Here is an 18,062-nt window from a genome sequence, read left to right as displayed (position 1 = left end):
CAATAAACATGTATCTGATAAATGAAAACCAATCTGCAATGCTGTCATAAGACACGTATAAATGTCTCAGGCAATGGCTTAAGGTAGTAGGGACTGGGACTTTGGAAAACACAACCCATCCAAAAGCTCTCAGGTTATATATTTCTAAGCAGTTTTTGGCCAACTAAGACATATATCATGTTAAATTATACCTAAAACTCAAAGTCCTCCTGGACATCCAAGGCCCTCTTCAAATATTACTTCCGTTCATAGCTTCTCAAGTTCTCCTTAAGAAAGAAAATTTCTACTTTCTTTGCCTATATCTGCCACCACAGTTCTCTGCCTTAGCATTTACTAGATGTCAAGTATGGGGATCCTTCTTGGTCATTATTTATCGCTTCTACTAAATTTGGTACACAGATCACTTTCATGTTTGCCAAAAGTACAAAATATAATGTTTTGCACCCCCAAAAATGAATATGGACTTATGTCCTCCAGTCCTGTCACCTAGTGACAACATGAAAAGACCTTGACCATGAACGAGCAGTAGCTTGTTAATGCCAGCCACAGTGAACACCCTTGGTCACAAAATGGTCTGTGAAGGTGTAGTAACTCTAACTGCTGAAAAATACATACTTCAGCTTATGTACAATTCCTAGTAATTCCATAGTGGGACACTATTTCTACCTTAAACTTGGTGAATATCTGTGAAACTGGCCTCACCTGTTTCTTCTTGGATATTGAAACTCCTTTTATAATTTGTGCCCTCTTCTAATCTACGTGTAGAGACCAATTTCCCACTTAAAGAATTTAGATGACCTTTGTAATTTGCTCTGGCCTATCAAACGTGGCAGGAGCTGTGAAGTGCTAGGACTAAGCAGAGATCTCAAGAAGCCTTGGCTATTTCCTTCTTCTTTCCCTCTTAGAACCACACTGCTGCCATGTGGCCCAGACTGGCCTATAGATCTTGATAGATACATAAAAATCTTGCCTATCACCTCACATGACGGCCACCCATCCTCGGAAAGAGACAGGTATCTGATTTACAATTGATACGATATGCATGAAAAAAAAAAAACAGACACCACGTGTTTGGGGTGCAGAAACAGAAATAAAGCTATAAGTGAGCTGGAAAGTTCCTGCATGTTAGTAAGCCTTCATAGTACCAGAAGGTGCTATGCAAGCTGCTAAAAGAGACATCCCTCCACAGTCTCACTTTTAGCAGTGGACCCTGCACACTGCACTGCTATGGTTGTTTGAATGAGATTGGGTCTTGCATATTTGAAGGCTTGGTCTCCAGTATGTAGAACTGTTTGGAAAGAATTAGGAGGTGTGGCCTTATTAGAGATGTGTCACTGGGGAAGAACTTTAAGGTTTCAAAAATCCATGCCATTCCCAGTTAGTGTCCCCTTCCCTCCCTGTTTCCCTCCCCCACCCCTGTGTCTTGTGATTGTTGTCTCAAGATGTGAGCTCTCAACTCCTGCACTAGCACCATGCATGCCTGCCTGATGCCATAGTCCCCAGTGTGACAGTCATGGAATAAATGAACCCTTTGAATCTGTATGTCCCAATATGTGTTTTCTAAGTTGCCTTGGTCATGGATTCTCAGGCCTGCAATAGAAAAAGAACTAAGACAACAATCCACCAGTTATTTGAGATGTACCCACTGTTGTGACTGTTAGTGGGGTAACTAGTCATTCTCTGGCTGTTCACAGGCAGGAATTCACAGCCGGTGCTGCAGATGTGGTATCAGGTCCAAGCAGGGCAATTGACACTGCTGTTCTGCTAAACAGACATGGTGTGCCAGTCCAATTACCTTCTAAATAATAGTGTTTATGCCCATACATGAGTGCTCCCATCAGTCTTGGTCAGAGGAGCTTCCTTTGCAGTGGGCAGTGGTAGCTCCAGAGACTCCTAACTGGATATAGTGCCAAGAACAAATCACTGTTGACTGCTTAGTCACAAATGGGGCATTTATATCACCCTGTCCAAGCCTTTAGAAATAGACCCAATGAGGGAAAGAAGACTGTAGGAGCCAGAGGAAGGGTGGAGTGTTGTGGATTGTTGTCCTCTGTGCTTGACATGACCATTGCACTCTTGAAAACATGGCAGCTGAGATTACCAGCACAAAACCTACACAAGATTGGGCATGTCAGCATTCAATCATGGAGAGAGGGAGGGCTAACAAGGCACCCTTCCTTGGAGACTTGCAGGCAGCTAACAGTTCCTAAGGGGCAGTGGGGGTACAGTCTCATTTCTTTGGGATTTATAGGCTGACAACAGTTGTTTGGAGAAGGAGAAACATTTTCACCAATGGTGTGACTACAGGTAGCTGTTCATGTTCCTTTAAATAACCTTTCTTCCATTCTGTAACTCATTGATATTCATTCATATTCTCTCTCTCTCTCATACACACACACACAAAAAAAATATTCACACACATAAAATAATTTTTAAACACTCAAATTGCATTTTAATACATTTTTTCTGAGTCTTCTTGGGCATAGTGATTGATCACTAGTTTTCCATATTGGAAAGAGGCCTAGACCTTAATCAATAAGTCTAAGCCCACATTCTGTTTTTATCAGGTGTGTCTGAGACAAAAATTATAAATCTCTGAATCTAATTCCTAATCTCTTTACTGGTAACTTATAGTACTCAAATGGACATTTGGAACCACTTGATTCTAAATGGGTCAGTATGCTAAGCATTGTGACTATACTAAATATACTGAGTCTGGAAAGATAGCTCAGCCATTAAGAACACATGCTACTCTTGTAGAGGACCCAGGTTTCATTCCTATCATCTATCTGACAGCTCACAGTTATACAACTGCAGTTCCAGGGGATCCATCGTCCCACACTAGACATGTATATGAAACACAGACAAAACACTCACATACACAAAATAAAAAATAAATAAATCTTAAAAGAATAAAATAAATAAATATATTAAATTTATTGACTAAGTTTTGCCCAGCTTTCTAAGTGTATCAGGCTGTAGGTAAAATGCCAGGAAAAAGATAACAATTACTCATGATACTACCCACAACTTCCATCTACTAATAATCCACAGCCCTCCAATTACTCTCAAGTTAGAACTTAAGCTTTAACTCCCCTCATGTTCCCACAAGCAGGTGATGTAGCACAGATGGCTAAAACACTCACTTGACAGCTCACATCCATCCCTGCCTCCAGTAGCACCTGTACAACTGCCTTGTGACCATTGCGGGCAGCGAGGTGAAGCGGCGTGTGCTTCCGGGTGTTACAGCTCATCAGATTTGGGTGAGCACTGATGATCATTTTCACCACTCTCAGCCGTCCGTAGAGCGCTGCCAAGTCCAGTGGTGTTTCAAGTTTGCTGTTCCTAATCGTAGGGTCCGTAAGCTCTTCCAGGAGAACGGCAACTACTTCTGAGTGTCCGTATTGAGCCGCACAGTGGAGGGCGGTTTCATTCTCATTGTTCTATTTAAGGTGAAGATACAAAAGGCATGCCTTCAGACACAATCATTTAAAGCCTGGCATGTTAGGAAACATAACTTTCAATGTAATATATTTAGTAAGCATATCTAACTGAATTTTATATTTGATTAAAGCAGTCATCATTTATTACATCAAAATCATGTTTTAATTTTTTTTATGTCAGTATGAAATCGAACTTTTCTCTGCATTACATAGTCCAGCTTCCAAGAATGATGATTTAGCTATGACAGTCAGTGGTCCTGCTGGGTCCAGATGGCCAGTGTTCCCTGAACTGTACATGCCTCCATTATATTTGTTAGTAAGGAAGATTAATAACAATTATAATATACTTTTAATGACTTACTTTGCAGGTAAGAGTTAAAATGATAAATTCTTGATGATGAGAGATTTACAGAAAGGTTACCCAAGTTGTTTCATTTTATTTTAAATAAGTAGAAACCATTGCTTTCATTATAAAGATGGTCAGTAATAAATATAAATCATTGCTTCTCTTCTTGGCAAAAAGAATGAAGAATCCTGTCCCTAAGACAAGAAGGTTGCATCCTTTTGAAAACACAGATAAAACCCAAACCTAGACTCACACCCAGACAAGTAGCCAAGAACACCAGAGTACTGCATTTGCAGTTGATAAGAATTCCTATTGAAAAACCAATGAGACTTTTCTAGAGATTTAAAAAGTTTTTTTTTTTTTAATGAATTCAGTAACAAGGCAAATTAACCCTCCATACAAATTTGGCAATTGATTTGGGTAGATGGGGGGGGTTGGTAGGTCAAGAGGTGACAGAGTCAGTCAGGAGAACTGTGAACAAGAAATGTTAACAACAAAAGTGAAATGATACTGAACTAGGGCTCTGGAGAGAAAGACCAGCTGCCCTTACCACAGCCTTCATCATAGTTAACACTAGGTGTCAGACACAGTCACATTTCATGTATCTACTCACTTAGTCCTCGTTATAAGATGAGAGCTAGCGTTATCATCACCCTCACCTGTAGGATGAGGCAGCTAAGACACCAAATAACTGAACAACAGGTCTTTGGTTCCACAGCCATACTGTGGTGTGTATGGGAGCATGAAGTTAGAGGTTTGCTTAAATCTCTTCCTATTTCCCCACAGCTGGGGTGCAACAGCATCACCTTCCATTTGCAGCAAAGATCCACCTGACAGCTCACATCTCTTCCAACCTCCAACAACACCTAGACAACAGCTTTGGGATCACTAAAGACAGCAATGTGAGAGACATGTAGTTCAGGATTTAAACCAAGTAGCCCAGACCTGAAGTCTGAACTATCAACATATGTCACTTTCCGTCATAACTGGCCAAACAACTACACACTTTCAAACATTGTCTCAATGACTCCAATTGAAATCTTATGTGTTTGGTATTAATATATCTACTTCACAGATAAGGAGACTAAAATAAAAAATGTCACACTGCATCGAAGAAGAATTGAGGATCTTCTGTACCTGTCAAAACCTAAAATCTACATTCTCACTGCCTCCATCTGTGGCTACAGTGCAATCTTAAAATTTTCCAGAGATTTCACCCTAAAAGCACTGAGCTGAGAGGAAATGCCTTCTTGAACAGTGGCTCCTACAAACAAAAGGAAGAGAACAATTCAAACCCAAACAGATCTCAATTTTCCAGGACCAAAACAAACAAACAAACAAACAAACAAAAACCACTCCAGGCTTGGGTTGGATCAAAGAAAATGCAAACCCATAAATCAAGGAGGTAGAGGGAAGATTTGAAAACTTAAAGAGGGGAGACTTGGTTGGGTGAGGTGAACTAAAAGAGGCACCTTATTCTGTATGTGTAGTATCAAGACAGGGCAATCGAGGGAAAAAAAAACACAGAGGCAAGTTATTCTTTAGAGATAGTGGATAAAAATCTGGGATCAGACAGATGGGAAGGAATCTACCTGAAGACATTTCTTCCATTGTTTGTAAGAATTAACCTTGTGCTTAGTTTAGATGTTTTAGAATAATTCCCATACTCATAGAGACAGACTACATATAGTTTCAGACTTCCTAATTTTTAATCTGACTGTACTACAAGCTTGATAAGAGCCACCAAGCTTATTACTTTAATACATGAAAATATAACATAAAATATGCTTCCTGGCCAACCCAATTTCCCCTTGGTCAAAAAATGACTGAAGCTCATTTTTCAAACTGTAATATCTCTCTGAGAAAGAGAAAGGCCAATTATGAAATAATGATGCCTCAAAGATCTCTCTACTTTTCCACAGCCCTTAGCCTAGAAAATAAGAGCAAAATTGTAAGTTCTTCTAATAATACCAATTAGTGCTATTCAAATCTCAGGAGAAATTATCTCCATCATTAAAGACCTATTTAGGAGACAATGTTCACAGGTTTTTTATCCACAATTCACATTGATAAGAAAGCCCAAGCAGTGGAGACTACAATTGTGGAATCTTTAAAAGGGCAAGATTAAATACTTGTGTCCACACTTACTAACAGCCTAAAAAGAATCATCTTACTTAAAATGAGTAGACAGTGATGATGTATTGATTAATAATTGCTGGTGTATCTATATAGAACATTCTTTAAAGGTTCTCAATTCTTCATTTTTAGCCAAATAAGTATTCTCTAAAAACTCAAAGATACTTACAATGAGTAACAGAAGGAAATGGCCGACAAAACCCATTTACCAAAAGAACTGAATTCAAAGTAAAATATCCATCACAAGGAGTGAGAGTTCAAGTTCTAGAAACTTGCAAGGACAAAGTACTTTTTGAGATAAGGGTCCTCTGATTCTTGCCCCAATAGTAAATTAAAGAGAAAAATGAAGACAAGGTAAGAGGAGAGGCAGATAAACCTACACATAACACACAGAACATGAGGAGAAAAGAAATAATACCATACTTCCTGCATTATTGCCACAAAGTACCAAAGTTAGTCTATTTTACTCTTAATTAATTAGTTAGTTGTGGGAGAATTCATACATGAGCACTGCATCTACACCAAACTCCCACCTTTCCTTTCCCACATCCAACTCCTCCCCTGCTGCCCCTCCCTACCAAACCCATTGCCCCATTTAGCATTGCCCAAATATACGTGAGTCCTGGGATGTTCTTCCCCATTTTATGCCATGGCCCTTATTTGCAATACTGCTTTTGAACAAAATAGAATGGTGAACAGTACCTACCTGGAAGTGTTAGCACACCCCTCATTCACAACTCATTTGATTCCAGAACCATCCTCATCTGTGTAATAAAAACATTGTCTTCTCTCTAAACCATGAAGTGTGGGTCACAAACCAAAAGATAACATGTAGGGATTTTCTTAAACATTAAAATGTAAGACTGACTGAATTATTTTAAAAAATAGACTTCCTCATATTTTTTATCTGGATGTCTTATAAGCTCAGTAGGAGCCCCAAGGATATTTTAAGTATGAAAATATGTCATAGAAAGACATGCTCTGCTGACTGGTATTAATAAAACTTATAGTCTATACTAACCAACAATACCACAATCCACAATTCCAGCTACTTATACTCAGCAAAAGTCTGAAATATTAAATGGAAAATTCCAGAAAGAATTCATATGTTTGAAATCACATGCCAATCTGAGCATGACCAACTCTTGAGCCACTCCCTTCTATCTCAGTTCTAACACAAACCATCCATCCCTGTTAGTACTTAGTGGTCATCTCATGTATCAGATCCAGTGTGCTATTGCAGAGTTTTATTCAAGTGACCCTTATTTTACTAAATGACCCAAAGCACTAAAGCAATGAAAAAAAAAAAAAAAAGAACCATGGAACCATGGAGCAAAAGACAGAAGGACAAATAAACTCTGGTGCTTTGTGGCAATGCAGCAAAGGTATGATAAAAGCATTAAATTAGATCATTTAAAAAAAATAAAAGTCACTTGATAACTAGTGAAACACTGCATTAAACATTGATGCTTTTCCCAAGTAACAGAAAAAGTGTTTTGAAATGGAATAGCTTACAAATGCTTTCCAAAAGAAAATCTGAAGTGATAAGTGGGATTATTAGTCCTAAGGCTTCCATGGGGCTATCAGACAACAGTGTATCCCACATGGGGAAGGGGGGACAACCATAAAAGAAGTCAAAGATCCTTTCCAGAAAGCACAATGAAACACTAACTACAGTACATAATTTCAATGTCATAACTGTGTAATTGGCAAAGGATCTGAAAACCCTTTTTAAATATTGACTACAAGGGGTGGCATACACCTTTAATCCCAGCACTCAGGAGGCAGACACAGGCAGATCTCTGTGAGTTCGAGGCCACCCTGGTCTACAAAGCTACACAGAGAAAATATGTCTCAAAAAAATAAAAATAAATACATAAATACTGACTACATTTCTTAATACATACATCATGGACAAACTCTTCTTTAAAGTCACAGCCCCTTTCAGGCAGCAGGAATGATAATCCCTATTTCACTAGGCTGCAATGGGGATTAAGGTAATGTAGATGCAGTGCTCTGCACAGCGCCCGCCCGCCTGCCCGCCCGCTGTCACACAGTAAACGCTCTGTAACAGGATATAGGATGGCAACGTTAGTGTGAAAACCTAGTTCAAGTTGGGTCGCCCAGGAGCATGGGGCCTAGTTACTTAGCTTTCCTGAGCTTGGTTTTTCATCTATAAAATAGAAAGATAATTTCATTTTAGAAAATTATTGTAAGAATTAGGTAACATTGTGCGGGTTGAAGTACTGATTTCCCTTAGTCCTCAGTAATTTTTTTTTCCTTCCTTCCCAATGTTGTTTGAATACATAAAAGTTTCTAATTAGCTAGAACATTTCTGTACCATGGGCAGAGGGAGCTAAAATCCAATATCCTTATAAGATTAAAATCCCCACATCTGACTCTGGGAGTAATGGTAAAGAGTGGGAAGACAGATTACAAATTAAATGTCCCGTGGTACTGGGAGGACAGCTTAGCTGGTAATATCCTCACAGGCATTGGGACCTTAGCCCTCAGCTCCATCCTCACAATCCACATTAAAGTAAAAAAAAAAAAAAAAAAATCAGGCACGGTGGCACAGGCTTGGAGTCCTAGAGCTGAGGAAGCAGAAGCAGGAGGGTCCTTGGGCCAGCCAGAAAATCCTGCCAGTGAGCCCAGGTCCCAAACAAAGCAGACAGCACCTGAGGAGTAACACCTGCCTCAGCTTCCACATGCCTGTGCACTAGGACGGACAGACACACACACACACACACACACACACACACAGGCACACGCACAGGCACCGGCATGTGCCTGCACAGACACCAACAACAAAACAATCTCAAGAAATGTTCAACTTCTGCCCACAAAACCACAGCATGCAGTAACAAAAAATTTTGAATTCCAATCTCCTTAAAAGGGATTTTTTCCTAATTTGATCAATGTTCAATATTACCAAAAACAAGTGTTTCTCTCAAATCATACTAATAAAGTTATGCCATCTAAAATTTTGACTTCAAATTTAAATGAGTACTGGATGGTTCTTATTTTTGTGTCATTTAAAGAACATTTGTTTATATGAATTAATGCCCTTTTCTTTAACCTTGGGTTGTTTTTCCACTCTGTTATTTCAGGCTGGCCTTGTGCCATGCAGACAGTTTTAAGGAGAGCCACCAGATGGCTCATCCTGTAAAGGATCTAAGCTCTGCTTTCTCGGGAACAGAAAAGAATTCTCAGGAATTTCTTTTTAGCATAGGATGATGACAAAGATAGTCATATCTGTCATTTTTTAAAAAACTTGAACACATTCTAATTTTGAAGTCCTATATTTGGGTAACATTACAAACCCAAAATTTTAACTGTCATAAAAATTAATGAGGTACTTTGTCAACAAATAAAATTCTTTTTACTGATTAATCCTTTCAACAATATTTGGTTAAATTTTTTTTCTTTATCTTTGTTGTTTAAAGCTAGTGTTACTTTTCATTCTTATTTACTCTTAATTTCAGCCAAAGATCTGCAAAGTCTATAGCTATTTAAATAATATGGTAATTGTCCTTTAATTAGAAACACTTGCCCTACAGTAATCTATTTACTTCGGTATTGGACAACCGCCAACCTGCAGCTTAATACCGTGGCTGTAACTCAATTGTTGGACTGCATGCTGATTTCAAATATAGTTTTACAAAATGGGAACAGTAGGGGGCATGCAGAGCTCAAGATGTCTGTTAAACTGTATCAGAAGGCCATATTTTACTCTTTCAAATCTGCACTCCTATCTGTTTTAATGCTCAGAGTTGAATTCCTTAAGTAAGTTCATAGTTTATAATACAGATAATATGTTCCTGCAAACAAATACTCTGCCTTTATCTGCCATGACTATAATGCTCTGTGGTGTTCACCTTACTCTAGACAGCTCGCTCTCTCTCTCTCTCTCTCTCTCTCTCTCTCTCTCTCTCTCTCTCTCTCTCTCTGTGTGTGTGTGTGTGTGTGTGTGTGTGTGTAGGAAATGTTTAACTATGAGTCTAGAAGCTGTGTGCATTGTATTTTACACACTGATTCCCAAAAAGTGTATCTAACTGGGAAAATGCTATGTAAATGGAAAGCATTATGCAAATAGTCATTGTAAACATTGTTTTAACATTTACAATTTTTTAAAGAACACTAATTCTCATTACAAACATACTGTTCTATCTTTAAATATTTAATAGACTAAAAATGGATGCAAGGTATGCAAAAATTTTGCAATGATTTCCTTTATGTGGGATTTTTTAACGAAGTAGCTTCTCAAATGCTTTAGTGCCTTGCATGATATCTAAACATGTAGTTTCTATGCATCACATCCAAATCTGTAGTTTCTCTGAATCACATCCAAACCCTGCCTGTGCCTCATATCCAAACCCATAGTGCCTGTGCCTCATATCCAAATCCAAAGAATTGTTCAAATTTCTCCTTTAGGAAATTCAGAATTAGAAAGCTTTTTTGGGAGGATAAAGATAAAAGATATCAATATTCCAATGTGGCTTTGCCTTTGAAAAACTTGAGACTAAATTACAACGTGAACAAACATTTGATGAGGGCACCTGTTCATTGACTCTGGAATGTGAAGGTCCATGATGAATGAGAATCTTCACAATCTCCACATCTCCTTTCCAGGCAGCCAGATGAATGGGAAAGTAACCTTTGTTGTCTGCTACATTTGTTGATGCTTCATATTGAAGTAGCTTGAGAACTATGTCCCTGAGGAAAAAAGTAAACAAAAAGAAAAAAGAAAACAACAGAAAAGAAAATAGGCTGAACAACACAGATTTTAGATTACTATGAATGTTTACTAGAGACTAACTCCCATTTTTAACAGTCATTTAAGGCACTACAATTTAAGATTGGGATTAAGAGTTTGCATAGTTGACATACTATTTTATTCAGTAAATAATCAAAAGCCTTCCCAAGTTATACACTCAAGTGCGCCAACACGAGCACATACAGGCATGCATGTATGCAGAGCAATGACTAAGCAATAGATTGCTTAATAGAATACATTTGGACAATATATATCTTGTTCCAATTAAATGAATAAGTTAAATCAATAAAACAGTACATCATCACCTCCTCCTGTTTTGTGAATGAAATGTCTTTTCAGATAACCAAATCTAAGAAGGAGCCTGATTCAAAAGCTGAAATCATAAGCAAACTCCCTGTTTCCCAAAACGAATGTAATCATGCACCAAGATAAATTGGGGGAGGTTAAATATCACCCGTAGACAAAGCAGGAATGAATGAGTTACGATGTATATAAAAGAGAAATTTAAGTTCGTGGGTAAGGGAGCTAACAACCTAAGTATAGTACTACATCATCACTAAGAAGCAAAATCTGGCAGCTGTTCAGCCACAGCACACACAGATGGAATGTCTGATCCCTCCTGCTTTCCTCTTCCTCCTTCAAGCCCAGGAAGTGGCCCCAAGACTGAATCCAGGTAAGACAGAAGTTCCATCAGTGACACAGTCTCAGGACAGTTCGCACACCACCCGTAGGCTTCTACATTTAAAACTCACCAGACTTCTAAAGTAAAAACCGTCACTGGAAGGAAGAACTGATTAATAATTATTAATACATTATTATTAACATATTATACTGAACTTCATGTAAAACAATCCAAAAATGTAATTCTAAACCAAAGTTGCACTTTCATTTGGCTGTATTTGGACACATTCTAACAGCTCATTAAGTGAAACCCCAAACAGACACCTGTGTAAAGGCAAGCAAAAGTACTTATGTATACACAATTACAAACTAAAGTTGATCCTTAGGTTTAAAAAAATCACCAATAGAAATAATGAACATAACAGAAAGACCGAAATTTGAATTTTTAATGAGATTAGACTAAAAGAAATATAAGAATATGAGAAAATAAGTGGCCATTTAAACAGAATTAAAGTTAAAATCTCAATAGCTCACAAGAAATGGATGATACACAAAATAACAATAAACGGTAAATCACACATGGTCCAAAGGGCAGCCTAAAGCATCAGCTGCAGGATATATGAAATCATGATGACAAAACAGAGAGAGAGAGAATGTTATAGAAATATTTATGTGCCCTGAAGAATCTTAATCTTCAAACGATAAGATTTCTTAGAAACTAAGACATAAACTATATCTCTTTTAAGAGCTGACTAAATTTTTGTGTGTATGTATACATGTGTCTGTGTGTGCATAAGTACATATGGGTAACTGTGGAGACCAAAAGAAACTGGGTCCTCTTGAGCTGGAATTGCAGGCAATTATCAGCAGCCCAATGTGGGTGCTGGGAATACATCTTCTGGAAGTGCTCTTAACTGCTGAGCCATCTTTCCAGATCCATAAATTATTCCCTAACATGTCCTTTAAAATTATTATTTAACAAGATCTGAATTTAGAAGGCTGGGATTTGTGACTCAGCTATGCAAACTACCCAAACTTCTAATTTTAGCCTCATTTTCTTTTCCTTTCTGGAAAAGACACTAGAACAACAAAGCAGTGTCTATTTCTGAAGATGGTAAGATTATTAAATGGGATTACGAAGGCCGTGTGACAGTAAACCCCTAGGTAAGCATGAGTATTTGTCTCCAATAAGAACATAAACAGGGAGAGAGAGAGTTGGACATTTACCAGTTCACATGGTTCTCCTATCTCTGCCATGTAAGAGTGTTCTAGAGTCTTTAATTCTAAGATAAGCAAATGACCTGTGAGGGGATAGTTATGAAGAATAAAACCTCACTAAGAGTCTGGTATGAAGTCCCAAATCTCTACTAATGAATAACTCAGTTACCTGAAGCAAAGCCGATTGTTAACATGGAATTTAGATATTACATTCTGCTAGCAGTTTCAAAGGGTTGTGATGTGAGACAATTGAGACAGCTACAGCTGTGGATTCTACAGAATCCAAACTGTTCTTAGGCAGGCTGCTGTACTGTTGAACAATGGCAGTGATTTTCTTCTAAACAGAAATGAGTTAGTATTTAAAAAGTAAAATAAAAACCAAAGGAGGCTGGTCAAACAAGATACCTAGTTCTAAGAAAAAAAATTGTTCTAGGATAAAATCGATTTCTCCAAATCCATGGTAAAGACAATTATCAGAAAGCTTTTACTTTAATTTCTTAATATCTATGCAAATAAAAACAATTTCAAAAATCTTGTATATAGTGTGGGTCTATGTCCAAGAGTTTATGCATTAAATTTATTTCCCATTATGAGATATTAAGACAGTGGACACCCAATCTAACTATGATATCTAGAAATGGGTACCTTCTGGGTACTCAAGATTGAACCTGGGTCATCAAACTTGATAGCAAAAGCTTTTACCAACTGAGCCATCTTGCTGTCTCAATTTTTTAAATGTGTTTAGTAAACTTATTTGGTTTTCTGCTGTATCGAGGGATTGGATTCAGGACCTTGAATGTGTAAGCAAATACTTTAGCTAACATGCCTGACCCCAACCTCCCGAGCACCTACAAGTAAATATATGCTGCTCAATAAAAGTGTGTACCTTCAAGTTTAAATTTTCTTTTAAACTTTTATTTAAGTTGAGTTTTATAACCTCATTCAGATATATTAACTAGTGAACCAAGTTTAGATTCAGTTTGAAAACACACTTATTAAATATAAAATTAGAGTTCTAATCAAATAAGTGCCTGGCAGTTTTACTGAACTGTAAATAAGGAATAAGGAATTAATAAACTGTCATTAGCCTTTCTTATGCTGTATCTAGATGTATCATAACTAATGTTAATTAAATAGCTTTTTCATACAAGCTTACAAAGACAAATTAAATTTTGAGTACTTTCTATAGTATCTAAATTTGGAGAATAACAGAAGTACCAGCTCAGTGTTAGTACTTTGTATCTTCACTTAGGTTGTACTAATACATTATTCAGAGGTGCCAATAAGTATCGATGCAGATTGTGCTTCATTCCTTGGACTAAATATTGTTACACTGATGATGTGTATAGATTAGCAAGTAACAAATCAATCCTTGCATTTTATAAATAAAGTAACAATGTTTCTTATAGCCAGCATTCAATAACTGGCTGTGAGCTACAGTCAGCATTCAATAGCCCACTGTAAGATGCAGCCACTATCCAATAACCCACTGTAAGATACAGCCACCATCTGATAACTGGCTGAGATCCAGGGTTAATGTTGTGACTCAGTGACAAGGTACACGCTTAACTTAAACCTGAATTCAATGCTAGCCCCAACACACACACACACACACACACACACACAAACATACACACACCAAAATAGGTGTTCTTAAATATAATTCCTAATATAAGTGTGGGTGGGAGTCACAGAAAAAGTAATTTTATTGCTAGTGGCAAAATAAATTATATGATTAAATCAAAAAATAACCCAATTTAAATAAATTCATTCTTTTTTGGCTTTAAGGTAATATATGTAAATTCAGATAAAAATATAAAATTTTAAAGTACTAACTTTTCCACTTTCATTTGCATCCATGTTCTGATAAATATAAAAACATTTATGATTAATATTAAATATCTTTGAAAAAGTTCATTATAAATTCTAAGCAAAATCAAAGTAATTGGTAGGACCAACTTTGATTTTTTTTCTTTTTTCTTAACAAGATCCTGTGTAACTACATTTCAACCAACAGTGTTTATCTTTTCCTATTGCTTGTCAGTAAGTCTCAAAATAACAGCTTCATTTGGCTGCAAAATTAACTAACTCTCAAAATCCATAAGGCTAGATCTCAGACTTCCCCGAGGCTATCTACTTCTCTTTAAAGCAAACAAAGTCTCAGAAGTGACCAGGGTGCCCAGAAGACTTGGGGATATACATTACACTCTCACTGAAGTTTCTTTATTCACATTTACACTTTCTAGATTGTGAAAAGAAAAGCAATAAAATCAAAGGTGCTTCTGGTTATTCCAACAACTTCAGGTATCTGATTATAAAATTCTACAGTCCTCCCTCTTTCATCTAAAAAGAAAAAAACTAAGAAAAAAGCAAAATCAAAACTACAAACAGCCTTCTCTCTGGATTCTAGCTCCAACTTAACATAGAACTTATATTACAGATTCTAGAGTCTATAAAGCATTAAATCCTAAAAGGAAGAAGAATAGAAAATAGTTTAACTCCACACATACCATATTATATACTATACATCTCTCCAAGGAACAAAGACAATTTGTTGGCACTTTTATTTAGTATCCAAGGAGCATCACAACTCAGCCAATATACTTTGAGAAATAAAACAAGAAAAATAAGTAATTTCCTAATTAGAGAAGGGGAATAAAATAAAATATAAGCACTTGAGTTTAATAAAAAATTTTTTGAGAAAGATAAGATTATTTTTTGAAAAATAATCTAGGCATGCAATCCCAGCCCTTGGAAGATGGATACACGCTCCTCCCCAAAGAAAAACAACAGAAAAAGTACTTAAATAAGGGATGGAGGGAGGGAGGGAAGCGAGGGAGGGAGGGAGGGAGGAGGAGAGGAGGAGGGAGGGAGGGAGGGAGGGAGGAGGGAGGGAGGAGGAGGGAGGGAGGGAAGGAGGGAGGGAAGGAGGGGGATCTGCCTAACAAGTATGAGGTCTTGATTTCCACCCGACACATTAACTAACTAATTAGTTACAAAACGAAATTAGAAAACAGTACAGAGGAGGAATGGAGAATCCTTTAAACACAGGGGTAGGAGACTGTGGAAAGGGGGTGATGTGAAGAGGAAAGGAGGGGCCGGGCATGCTATTCTTTTCTCATCCATTCAGAAGAGAATTAAGGGATTCCCCTTTGTAGTGTGAATTGTTTATAACCATTACTATTGACCATGACTTTCCTGTCATTTGAAGGTAATAACTTTCCATTTGGTAATTGCAAATACTCAGACAACCACCAATTGAGCACAGTTTCTATTGTGTCCAGCCTGGCTGATTGGAGATGAGTTGTTCTGCAAGAAACAATGCATCACAAGGAGAAAATGTTTCTCAATGTGTGGATTAACTGGTGTTGGTAAACACGGACCCCCAGTAAAATGCACTAAAGAAGAAGAAATGGACTCAATTTGTAGTGTGAAGGCTTTGGGCTGCTCACATGTTGGGGTTGGGGAAAAACTATACTGAAAGCCAAAGAATAAAATACAGGACACTGTAACGTTCTTCCCAGCTCCATTAGCCTATGGACTTTATCCTAGAGATGACATTTATAGAAACAATCTAGGAACCACAACAGCAACGAGAATGAAATGTGCTTTTATACAACATAATAAAGTGTTAATGGCCCATGCTAAGTGACAATAGCAAACAAAAGAAGGAGTGTTCCTTTTACCTTTGATGATATTCTTCTCGACTTAAAATACTTTTTTAAAATTTAAGACAGTATTATTTAGGATTCCATGAGAACATACTAATTGATAATATGGGAAGATATCTTAGAAATATATAATGTAACATGGAAAAGCCAGAAAGAGGTTAAACATTGGGGGAGGTAACACGGAGAACTGATAAAAGCAAAGACTTTCAACCAAAATGCTGAGGTTCTCAATACAAAGCCAGGTATCTTACTTACTATAAAAGTGATCACTGCACCATTTTTCCTGCTTTGTCTGTCTGGTAAGAGGGATTGGTTGGGATAAGTGGTGTCTGACTTAACAGTCTACAGATAATTTAAACCTACAAGACTCTAGAAATAGCCATTATAATCCAAATTAAAGACTACTACATAGTAATTACAGAATTGAGAAACAAACAATACATAATGTATATCAAAAATGTAACAGAAAGAAACAATGAAGAATGCCTCGTCAATGCATTTGATACACACTGAACTGAGGCTTAAAACTGTTATAATTAACATAGTTAAAAGGTAGATGATTAGCAAGTTAAACATGTCTGCACTTTTCCCAAGCACAGGAAAGTATTTGGGAGATAAATGAGCTCATCAGGTAAAAATCTAAGGTATATAGGTATAGAATATCTGCAATGGATAGGATGTTTAAAAATGCCCAGCTGAACCCTATTTTCTTTATGTGATTACAATCTGAGTGATTACTGTCCAATTCATTTAAATCATCTTCATTTTATATGTTGATAACAGGAACAAACAGTTTTTCCAGGGCATCACGTGTAAATCAATAATGTTCACTGAATAAATTTGCTGAAAGCTGAGAAAGGCTGCAAGGTCTGACTTGCTTTCAGACAGCTGAGAAGTGTCTATAGCGACAGTATATCAAAACAGGAAATGAGTGTAACTCAGAGTCAGGCCCAAGACCCTGGATATTTCAGGCCTCATAGAATTTACCTTCTATGAGAAGAGAAACCTGAACATGCTCCTGTCACTGCTTCCATCATTCTTGGGTGATACCTTTTACTACTTCTCAGACTACTTCTTTGAACTAACATTCCAAGTGTGTTCATACTCAATGATCCTCCTACCAAGCTTAATTTGTCTGTGTTAACCTCCCTAAATCGCCAAAGACCAGAAAAAAAAAAAAGGCATCAACAGACAGCATTCATGTCAGCACGTGAAACTAAATACATAAAACTTCCAGCCCAGACAAGTGGCACTTACTTATGTCCATTTAAGGCTGCATGGTGTAAAGCGGTGTAACCTGAACTGTCTGTGCAGTTCACATTGGGACCTCGCCAGATGCTGCAAACAAAACACAAGTGCAGAGTTAACATTTACGCAGAGTCATGCTTTCAAAGAGCAAGAGCCACACAGTTCCACATCAGGTGGTATCAAGCGTATGAAAACCGCAGTTTTGTAGGAAATGAATGCATACCTCAGAGGACAACTTCATTTACTTGACAGAGAGAAATTCAACAGACAGTGTAACCATCTTCAGAAATTCTTGGCGAATGTATGTTCACTGCCATGCATTAAGTTTGGGTCTTGTATTTCCCTCTTATTCCCTATTATTACTGAAGTATTAACATTCAGATACTATATACTAAAGAAGAGAGATTTGCGGCACTCGCCTCCACTCTTCTAACGCACTCACCCTGACATGGCAGAGATTTCTGTGCATTATAACACATTATCACATCATGGGAAAAACATAAACTCTTCTTGTTGTCCTAGTGGTATCAAGAAAACGTTACCTGTATTTCATAAACTGCAAATAAATTGGAGATTTGTTCCACTGTCAATCACAAGAAGAT

The 18,062-nt window shown here is 37.4% G+C and overlaps 1 protein-coding gene across 3 annotated transcripts in view; it reads right to left on the bottom strand.

Annotated features, from left to right (window-relative positions):
* Anks1b (ankyrin repeat and sterile alpha motif domain containing 1B) overlaps nucleotides 1-18,062 on the bottom strand; it is a 1,028,376-nt gene that overhangs the window by 840,787 nt on the left and 169,527 nt on the right. For all 3 annotated transcript variants that reach the window (XM_027392602.2, XM_027392606.2, XM_035451548.1), the window contains exons 2-4: nucleotides 17,470-17,550; nucleotides 10,485-10,641; nucleotides 3,147-3,443 (exon numbers count right to left, since the gene is read on the bottom strand). In XM_027392602.2, the coding sequence (XP_027248403.2) occupies nucleotides 3,147-3,443; nucleotides 10,485-10,641; nucleotides 17,470-17,550 (535 nt within the window). The remainder of the gene's footprint in view (nucleotides 1-3,146; nucleotides 3,444-10,484; nucleotides 10,642-17,469; nucleotides 17,551-18,062) is intronic.

Source organism: Cricetulus griseus, assembly GCF_003668045.3.
Source record: "Cricetulus griseus strain 17A/GY chromosome 1 unlocalized genomic scaffold, alternate assembly CriGri-PICRH-1.0 chr1_0, whole genome shotgun sequence".
Lineage (NCBI taxonomy): Eukaryota > Metazoa > Chordata > Mammalia > Rodentia > Cricetidae > Cricetulus > Cricetulus griseus.
The sequence above is the reverse complement of the archived record's forward strand: the minus strand, read 5'-3'. Positions and strand labels throughout refer to the sequence as shown.